The sequence below is a fragment of the Dreissena polymorpha genome, chromosome 6 (assembly GCF_020536995.1).
Source record: "Dreissena polymorpha isolate Duluth1 chromosome 6, UMN_Dpol_1.0, whole genome shotgun sequence".
Lineage (NCBI taxonomy): Eukaryota > Metazoa > Mollusca > Bivalvia > Myida > Dreissenidae > Dreissena > Dreissena polymorpha.
In genome coordinates this window covers 85215761-85227206 of record NC_068360.1, presented here as the reverse complement: position 1 = coordinate 85227206, position 11446 = coordinate 85215761, and the positions used below count along the sequence as shown (strand labels likewise).

The following is an 11446-nucleotide window of genomic DNA, read 5'->3' as shown; positions in this document are numbered from 1 at the left end:
TTGCATGTATTGAACTTATATATGAAATAACTGGACACAAGCAATTTCAAACGACTATATGTCATACAAAAACATGCTCGATGCAAGCCACGCGATGGGTGAAAACAATTACTTAAGCCGTAGGTTCGTACCACAACCGACTACAAGCCCACATTCTCAGAAAGGGTGTGATCTTATACGAAACACTTCGGATACTAGTATAGCATTTCCTTTGAAAATAGTATCCCGTGTAGCGCCGTATAATTATTTACATTAAATGCACTGTACACAAAACGTAAATTACCAAACTAAGGTTTTCTGACGCTTAACAGATGAAAGATTCGATGCGCGGCTATCCACATTAAAAATTAGGTACATGCCAAAATAACCAACACCCACTCTGCCACCAATCTGCAAAATACTCGGTTAACATCTATCTTAGAAAAGAACCCGTCTATTGTTGGATGTTTTATTTATATGTTCAATTTGTATTAAACATTGTATCTTACTTTGCACGCAGTTACACTGGTCACTTTTATCCGTGCACGAGATTGAAAGTGATTTTCCGTGGTTAGAGCCGATTCCATACTGGATGATGCATGAATGTTCTGAAAAAAAAAACACACAGTAGATAACAGTTTTGTTTACAAAAAAACGTCATAAATTTCAATAGATTTGCATTGAAATTAAAGTTTGCTCTCCACAAGTGTATTTTGAGTTTCATGAAATCGTATTTTGTTTTGTCTAATGATCACAACTTTTATATTAGAGTAGTACAATATAATTGTATTAAATAAAGCTGCAACTTTCAAAACCATTAACTTGCTTGGCTTTGTGTTTGTTTGTATTGGTGTTTATGAATTATATCGTTTCCCCTCACACTTTCTTACCAATCGCCTGCATAATTGTATAAAGTAATCTTTAATTGATATATCGCAGCTTGTTAGTTTTTAAAATAGACAACACTCAATATCCATATGCTAAAGAGTTAAGAATAGATATTAATATATTAACTTGTAAAACTTTTGCTTAAGCACACGCAAAAGCGATTCGATTAATGTCTACCAGACAAGCGTCTAATCGTTTTTGACCTTATGGAGACACAATTTTGAATTCTAAACCACTATTATTTATCAAAAAGTAATGTTTGTTAACATGAAAATCTGCATGTGAGTGCAACACTTACCGAGCATTTGAAAAGCACCAGTTTTAAACGTCAGCATACAGAATTCAATTTAAGTATGTTCGAATATAGCAAATACATTAATGTAATCGGTTGTCGTCCTCCGCTAAAAGCGGATGTTACTAGTTTTGGCATTGTCCGTCCGTTCGCCCGGTCTTCCGTCCGTCAGTTTGTCCTTATATCACACACATGTCAGAAACAAAAACAGATTTCAACATTAAACTTCATGGGTGTATATATATCAATGAGGAAATGTACCATGGACAAGAACCACAACTCTCATCTTTTTTAATACGAGATATTGCACTGAGGTATTATCATATTATGTATGTAATTGTTCAGGGCTATTATTCAGATATGATACAAAATTTCAACATGATACTGCACATTTGTATAATTATCAATGAGGAAAAGTGTCGAACACAAGACCTTAACATTACACTTTCTTAAATAATAGTTATTGGTCTTTGTTGTTTTAGTATGATGTCTCTATTTCTCAACCTTTTCAGCACAAAATATCAGAAATAATGTAAGATTTTAACATGAAACTTTTTGGGTGTATATATATCAATCAGGACAAATACCATGCGCAAGAACCATAACCCAAACCTTTTTAAAAATAAAAACGTTATTGCCCTTTGTTCTTTTGTTTTATGAAACTTTGAAGGGCTATATCTCAGATACTTTACAATATTTCAGCATAAAACTTGATTGGTAACTAGACATTAATAAGGAAAAATTCCCTGAATAAAAACCATCACCCTCCACTTCATTTTATAAGAGTTATTTCCCTGTTGTTGTTTGTTAATGCTGATACTTTTATCTGTTTCTCAGATACGATTTCAACATGAAACTTCATGGGTAAATACATATCATTAAAGTTAAGTGACATGCACTAAAACCATAATCCGACCCTTTCCTAAATAATAGTTATAGCCTTCGTTGTTTTCGTATGACGTAACTCTAAAGGGTTTATCACATGTACTTTACAATTTTGAGCATGATACTGCATGGGTGTATAGCTATCGATGAGAAAAATTAGCATGCGTAAAACAATACCCCTACACTTTGCTATTTTCCAGCTATTGTCATTTTCATCCGCCTGCACCCATCAAAAAAGGATTTTTCGGCGGGGGATATCAATTCAACTATTGTTTTGGTTTCCATTGAACATTTGGATGTCATAAATGTTAAAGGTTTTAAACCAGTTGCATCCGCGCACACAAGAAAGAGTTAAATAAAAGTGCGAATAAAAGATCAGGTCTTGACACTGTATTTCAAATAATATAACAGAAAATATAATGTACTACTATCAATTGAAATATGCTTGGTTCAAAACACTTCAAGAATCCATCATAGTATATGAGTACTTATACAATAGTCGTAAACTAAGTAAGTAAACAAGTACGGACACAATAGCTGAAATAATGTCTATAACTGTATTTGAAGCTATGATATCTTATAAGTTATTGAATAATAGTAATTATTAATCTTAGCAAACCGTGTGTCGTTTCTTAAAAACAACATTCAAAAGCATAAAAGCGAGGAAACACGAATTCAGTGTATAAAACATTGGTTTAAACGTTGCCCAAACTCTCAGAAGATTTAATGTACCTGGTTGATAATAGTCGTATACTTCTATTAACGCTGGGTGGCGGGTCGTGTCATTTCCAGAATATGCGTCCTCTAGTCTGAAGGTGAATTCGATTGGGCTGGCTGTGATCTGCAAGTGTATACGCTAGCACTCAACCATTTTATTGTTTATTGTAAAATAATAGTTGTATTAATTAACAGGGGATATATCGCTGAAAAAAATAAATAACGAATTGAATCGTGTTGATAGTTACAAATTAGTTATCGCAAACTTTCCGAAAACTCAAGAATGACTTGCTATCCGGTATTATTACCTAATCTAACTTTTAAGAAACCATTTACATATCTTGTATATAAACCATTTACTATATAAAATAGCGGTTAATTATCATTTTTAAAATTCAGCTGCTATTGTACATAACTGTTCAGATTTCAAAGTTTCATCTTCCACACTTCAAAAACATATATGAATATAAGCAGATCATGAAATTAGGAAAATGCTCTTCTTTTTTAAATTATCATAAAGCCATGAACAGGTCTTGCGACGGTACGTTGTAAATTTCAGAAGAAATTGGTTTCAAGGACAAAATAAATAATGTTTTAATATGCTTACCTTATCAATGTACAAAACGAAGAAGCCTTTGCCATCACTTGGCATTTCATAAAGAGTAATAATCTTATCGTGTTTCTTCATCTACAACATGTACACATATATTAAGTTGCATACACATGGAATTGAATACCAATGTATTAAAAAAATAAAAGGTATTATAATAACACTTGTAAATCACATATTACTTATACATTAAATAAGGGATATGACTGAAAACAAATTACATAGCATTAAACGCATTAAACAAAAGCCACTCGGCTTGACTATTAGAAAAATGATGCAACCGTACCTCACTTGAACGATTCCAGTCAACCATTGCCGAGAAAATAAAAAATAAATGGACTTTCCGATTGTTTTAAATTTATTGGCGGATAAAAATTGTAACTATAGCTCCTGTTTACACATATTTGTTGTCGCATGAATAACACCGTACATATTAAAATAAATGTTAATGAGATACTCAGTTTATGAATTTATTTAAAATCTAAATTTCAAATTCAATAATATCGAGTTACATATACTTATTTTATTATTACCTATAACCATCATGCTGATCAGAAACACCTTAACTCTGGTCATTATTGAGAATAAATCAAGGGAAAGCCCGATAAAGCCGATAAAGTAGAATACAACAACACATTAAATTCTGAAGAAAGTCGAAAATATTAGTTTTAATTATGAATTGTGTATGTGTTACTATACTTAAACTAGCATTACTTTCTATGAAATCAGTTTTTTCTAAAGCTCTTAATAATTTCTAGGCAGAAAAAAAAGTCTGAAGTGTGGCAATGAATATCGAACCAGAACACGCATTTAAGTTGAAATAATCAGCATATTGATAGGCTAATTCATGTCAAATCTACAAAATGTTACGTCGTATGGAATCAATTAACTAAATGAATAGACAATATATGAATCGCGTTCTAAGAAAACTGGGCATAATGCATGTGCGTAAAGTGTCGTCCCAATTTAGCCTGTGCAGTCCGCACAGGCTAATCAGGGACGACACTTTCCGCCTTAATTGGATTTTTGCTAAGAAGAGACTTCATTTTAAAGAAAAATGTCATAAAAGAGTAAAGTGTCGTCCCTGATTAGCCTGTGCGGATTGCACAGGCTAATCTGGGACGACACTTTACGCACATGCATTATGTCCAGTTTTCTCAGAACACGACTCATATTATATATATACTTCACTATTCAGGTGAGAGCTAGATTTTTACTGACGAGATGTACTTCTTCAAATAAGATAATGTTATACTTGCAAAACAATATTCAACTACATTTAATGAATACATGATATAAACAGTTCTTGCATTAATAACAAATATGCTCCCGGTATAATATGAAGAGTAAACGTATATGTTTACATGAATGATCAGATGACACTTAAGCACCCACATACGGTATACTAATCGGAAAATAAAGATTGTAATAAAGCTAATAATCCAACGCGACACACATTCAATTTATTTGAGATTTGACGTGGTGACCTATTTTTAACGCATTCGAACCTGGTCCAAACTTGAAGTGAATATTTTCAAGACAAACAGTTTGAAATTATTTCATCAAGATATTTTATATAGACTGGTGACAAGGATATTTAATTAGTTGATATTGTGCCCTATTTTGGACGTTAGCGACTCAGAATATAATTTTCCTACATATTGTCAAGTTGAACATTCGGACATTTTATAAAGTTTTATAACGATAGAAATAAACATTTAGTGGTAAAGACATACAAGTTGATGTCACAAATATATGTCCCACCAAGAAGGACGACGGACAAAGGGTGACCACCATTGCACGCCGTCCTGCTTAGGTAAGCAAATTAAAAAATAAACAATTTTTAACACAATAAACATGAATAATGCAATGTGCGACAATGATATGTTATGTTAGTCACGTATATTCACTCACCTTGAGTATGTCTGACTCCACAACACGGACACCTGTCTCTAAATTGACCTGAACAATCGACATGCCCGCGTCTGTACTATTTGGTTTTGTTCTAAAATGATTTGACAAATCCTTGATAATAACAGATAATCTCTAGTGCTAATAGAGCAGTTTATTAGTATTTTACGAATACTTTTAGGAATAATGATCGCCCATGATCAATCTTTTGAGAAAAGTCTTTATTATTAAGATTATCAAATAGTCATTTTAAGCAAGCAGCAAGTTGCATATACAATACTGGGCGCTACACATAATACGACGTTTTATAAAAAGTTATTAAATAATGGAAATTTTGATGTAAAGAGTTACGTCACTCATTCTACATGTATTACTCCTCCGCCAAATACGATCTTAACAACTACTTTTGCAACGAAACATCAACTATTATTACAACTCAATTTACACCTATAAATACACATTTATACAAGTGAAAATCGTGAACCTGATTAGAAAAATTTGCCGATACAGATAAGCTGTCGTTGCTGTTTAAACTGATGCTGTTTTCATAGCGACTGTCATGTCGGTGAAACATTACTGAAATTATATCATCTACTTGTACTACCACTATTACTTCTTCGCTTATATTACTATAACGTCAACAACTATTACTACTTCTACTACTGCTACTATTATTACTACTACTACTATTACTACGATTAATAGTAATTTTCAAGATATGATTATAAACAAATGATTTTATTAATATCGGTACAATTAATAAAAAAAAAAAAAAAAAAAAAATTAACACTCACCATCAGCATCTCGATCATCATCATCATCACCATTATCATAATCCTCATCATTATTGTTACAAATCATACCTGATCGTGAACTGTACACATTTCTGGATTGTGACTGGTACGGATATTGCTTGACGCTTATCTCGGAGACCCATCATTTCGTAGTCAACATCGCCTTCGTCGGGCTCTTGACAATAGCCACATACATCACAGTTTCTAAACATTAAACAAACCGTCATATCGTTTCTTTTTCGTTTCAATTACTTTTTAAAATTGTGAAACGTGTTTAAGATGACATTAAAAAAAAATAAGCATGTTTTTTTAATGAAAATATTTTATCCATTAGGAGAGCAAAAATCAGCATGTCTGCAAATTCAAATTAATACTATTTGAACATCAGGACGCAATTTAATACAAATCCGATAAGCTGAACGACTGGCAATTATTTAAATCCAAATGGTTACAATAAGCGTAATAGAACTGTACATAAGTGGTCTATTGAAATTATATGTGTACCTGTTCGCATTGATAGCCTGGTTATTTTGATTGTTCGCGATATCTGCATTGACGTCCTTTATCTCAATAGGACTTATATCAAACGCACATATCTCTTCTTCCCTCGCCTTTCTGTTGTAAAACATGTCAATCTTTAAAACGCCCGTTCCGCTTCCTGTTGCGGTGACCACAAACACATTATCGCCATAGGCTACTGGAAGCTTAATAAAAAGATATATATATATATATATATATATATATATATATATATATATATATATATATATATATATATATATATATATATATATATATATATATATATATATATATATATATATATATATATATATATGTGTATATTTAACCTCAATATTTCCGCAAACGAGGATCATACTAAACACAATGCCCGTGTCTCGCCTTTCTCTTAACCAACACCACATGCGTTATTTTTGCTTTGCTGGCCATGACCCTGATAAGGTGGTTTGCGCAAATTTTAATTACAATATACTACAACCATCGGGGTATATTAAGTAACTAAAGTGTTTCCTTTCCATTACTCACTTGTGTCATAATAGTCGAATAAAGCATGAACACATTTTACTTTTTTACTGGAATCGGTTTAAGTATAAAAATATATCGCGTTAGATTATATGTTTTGTATGTCATATTGGGAAACACATGCACAAATGAAACCGGATGCAAATATGGCACACAATCAAAACGATTAATTTATGCTCATTGAGTTTAATTAAAATATTGCAAGCGATAATAACAAGGTGTCTTATTGGGATCGTTTACGTCTTTAGAGATATGACCTATATTCGGGCATCTGTGAATGGTAAGTATTTTGAAATATCCACTAACAATAGACTTACACTGGAATACGTTTGATTTTGGAAAACTCACATTAAAAGTACACATCATGTTTCGAAAATCACTTGCCATACCGCACATATTTATTTGAATGAAACAATATTTGGTATAAAAACACATGTCAGCATTATTGGAATTACAAACTAATTGTTTTCCTTGTCAAATATGTAGACATTTGGATTAAAAGAATTGTATATGTCTTTTCGGAACCTCTTTTTGTATCCTATTTGCAATTTAACTTAGTATTATCGTACTCGAAACTGCGAATGCTAGTTGAGTGTGATGAGCATTATGACATTCAGCTGTTCACATTACAATAGGATTCAGAAAGAAAACGTTGTTTACATATCGGATATTGCATGTATTTGCTACCCGATACTCAAAGTACATCCACCATACATAAAAGCTGCCAAAAGGTAATATAAAACACCGTTATATCATGTATGCTTAAAAAGATGGGTTACACACGGAACTATATTATTCTCTTAAATAGAAAAGGTTAATGTGCATACCTAACAAACGAAATATTAAGAACAACATATAAGATTAAATGAACCATTCGATTGATAAACATGAATGTGAATAGATCTACTATAGCCCCACAAATGCTGAACAGTATGGGTAAAATATTTGAAGTTTATGATGCCAAAAACAACATAAATAAATACAAACTGATTTAGGATGCCTTAGAACAGCTCAAAACATGATGTTTTTTTTTTAAAGATTTGGCAAAACCAGTAGAATCTGAGAATAAAACATTCTAAAATAAGCGTCATTTAAATAAAACAGCAGAAAAGAACATTTGCTAATTAATTTATTTACAGTGTAATTGCTTAGTGATTGTATACATACCACAGTAATGGACACACAATACTCCTTTTCCCTCCTTAATCCATTTTTAAAGCCTTTCCTTAATCATTATTAAATAAGTTGTATATCATATCATAGCAACCGGTTTCTTTATAAAGCAATTAGTAGTTTAATAATAAACTTTATGTATTTAAGATTACAAGAAAGAAAGAGTGTCTTTTAGATTCAACTTTAACAAACAATACATTTGTGATTGTGGTGTACGAATGTCATAGTCTGTTAAGCTTTTCTAATTTGATTGGATGATTAAGAGAAATGAATTCGTGAACACAGGTACTGTTGCAGATCAACATGGCTTTAAAGAAAAACATCTACAATAAAAATGTTCATACGATTTTAAATGAATACGGTTGCCAACACAAGTCAAATATACATACACTTGGAATTAGTATTTGTAGAAGCGAGTTATCGTTGTGCAAATGACTTGTGTGCCTCCATCCTCCCTTTTCAATCGTAACCTGCATATTTAAGTCCGGGTTATATGTGCGTGCACTGTATGTCGCAAGCGCTTGCAGTGCAACCACAGTATCCTGGACGAAAAACGAAATCTCAGTGAACCAAAACTCAAATCTCGGTGAATCAATCGTGTTAAGGTATTTGACGAAACGTAAATGAAATGCAAGGCATAATACAAAGCACAACAGTGTTAAATAAACATGAATGAAGCTGGACTCATTGAATGGGTTCTTATTTGCAAATCGTTTTTCAAATGGATGACTATATAGTTCTTATTCTTGCTCGAGTTGATGTTATTATCCAATTAGCCCTTTGTTAGATCAGCACATCTTAAGAAGTTGTTGATGAAAAACTGTGTATAGCTTTAGACCATAATATGATTATTATTATTTCTCATTATTGAAGTGGATATCTATCCATGCTGCTAAGTATTTTATTTACATAACATACGGTATTTTTTTTACAATGTACGATCAGATATCAAATACAGAAATAAAATAATTGAATAACACTCCGATTAAACCCTAATGGATGGATATTCGTGCATCAAATTTATTATCGAATATGTAAGTCACACATTCAATTAAAATTTATATTTATAGCACTGCATATAATTCGAGTAACGTTAAAAAATGGGCATTATTGTCTGTTGTTGTGGTCCTTTATCTTAATTAATAGTACTCGTAGCAGAGATAGAAACAATTGAATATATCGACTGAAATAAAGTACACCCTATCAATTTAAATTTCGAAACAAACGCAAGAAAATATGCATTGCAAATGACTATTTAAAGGGGCCTTTTCACAGATTTTGGCATTTTTTTTAACTTCTTCATTAAATGCTTTATATTGATAAATGTAAACATTGGATCGTAAAAGCTCCAGTAAAAAATCAAGAAAAAAATTAAAAAAAGGAAAAGAACATTGCCTGGAGCAGGTTTCGAACCAGTGATCCCTGGAGTCCTGCCAGAGTCCTGAAGTAAAAACGCTTTAGCCTAATGAGCTATTCCGCCGTGTACACATTCTTGACGTATTTCATACCTTATATAAGCAATCTTCGTAGTTTCACAAAATTTAACGACAAAATCAGAACTCTCCAAATTATTCAATCGTTTCGCGTTGCAACGCTTTATAATTTTTAGGTTTTAAAATCGTCAAAAGATGCATATAATGGCTATATTAAAGCATGGTTAATGTTCAGTATTACTGTTTCCTCACAAATATCATAACTAAAACGAAAACTTACGAATCTGAAACAACTTTTTTCAATTTTGTCAATTTACCAAAGCGTGAAAAGATCCCTTTAATTGTTAAAAACAATTTTAAGAATGTATTGTTTATTTTCATAAAAAAAAAAACATACAATATAAGACATACAAATGGTTGTCACGAATAAAAAGACGCCTTACAACTAAATCCGAAATAATAAATACAAAGAAACGCACTAAAGTGATACTCGAATGTTGTTTAATTGATGAACATGTATGATAATGAATTCACTAGTGTGTTAAATGATGTTTTTTACGTATTATAATTAAAAACTGACAGTAGTTATAAGTTATCAATCATTAAGCGAAGTATGAAAAGTTGTCACTTTAGTCAATTTAAAGCTAAGGAAATTATTTAATTCTATATATATTTTAAAACATTATTTAAATAATAATACAACAAGGTTTGATATATTTACTGTTGTGATATTTACGCATTTAAAGACTCACAATCAAATAACTATCAAATATGTTGCATATTAAAAGAGCTATATACCTTATTGTAGGTTTCAGTGTAATATATCAAAATATTTAATAATAAATATAATACAAATGACACATATGAGGCGAACAATAGAAAAAAACTCGCGTGATCTTATGAGCGGACATTCATCTATTTTTAAGAAAGGTCTATTGCCTTAAAAACACTTCCGCTTTTAATTATCCAGACACACTAGGTATCGCTCAACATCGTCACCGATGTCTTCTCTTACCTGTGTTGACCAATAAATTCCAATTGCATCGCTCTGTTCTGTCAACCAAGCCACTATCTTGTGGCTTGTTTTGAAGTCATCAAATTTAAGAAAGGCCAAAAGGGCATATGCTGTCGTCTCCACGGCATATGCATTAGCTTTGCCATCCAATGACCAGTATAAGCGACCTAAATGGAATAAAATAAAAGACCGCACTGACAATTACAACGATTGCGTTTCTTAAGACTTTCATGTGTAAGGCCTCTCAGATCATTATTGTTTTACTATTTTGCACTGTTTCAAATTTATATCATTCTTGGCTTATATCATGCTGCTGAAACAACTTAATATAGATTTATCTGATTTTAAATCATTTTCAATATATGTTTATTGTTATGTATACTTTATTATTGCCAAGATAACTATAAATGCATTTATGTTAAAATATTGACAGTGCACTTTTTATCAGACGGATAAAAAAAATAATGAGCATGGTTTTATAAACTGGCAATTTCTGATACAAGTCGTACAACGAAATCTATCATTAAAGCCGCCCGTGTTAATGTTGGTATATTTTCCCATTTTTGTTATGTGTCGCAAAAAAGTGATCATGAGTCAAAATGTGTTAGTATTTATGTTAGATGTGCAAACAAGTTGATCAAAATCGGTAGAGCAATGCCCAAATTAAGTACAAAGATAGGGCTTTTCAATTTCTATGCATGCACA

General features: G+C 31.7%; 1 protein-coding gene across 1 annotated transcript in view; it reads right to left on the bottom strand.

Annotated features, from left to right (window-relative positions):
• Window positions 1-11446, bottom strand: part of LOC127833290 (complement C5-like) — a 64184-nt gene that overhangs the window by 9220 nt on the left and 43518 nt on the right. Inside the window, exons 31-38 of the mRNA XM_052358463.1 lie at window positions 10742-10908; window positions 8683-8835; window positions 6581-6780; window positions 6146-6280; window positions 5286-5376; window positions 3369-3449; window positions 2777-2885; window positions 489-587 (exon numbers count right to left, since the gene is read on the bottom strand). Coding sequence (XP_052214423.1) covers window positions 489-587; window positions 2777-2885; window positions 3369-3449; window positions 5286-5376; window positions 6146-6280; window positions 6581-6780; window positions 8683-8835; window positions 10742-10908 — 1035 coding nt within the window. The remainder of the gene's footprint in view (window positions 1-488; window positions 588-2776; window positions 2886-3368; window positions 3450-5285; window positions 5377-6145; window positions 6281-6580; window positions 6781-8682; window positions 8836-10741; window positions 10909-11446) is intronic.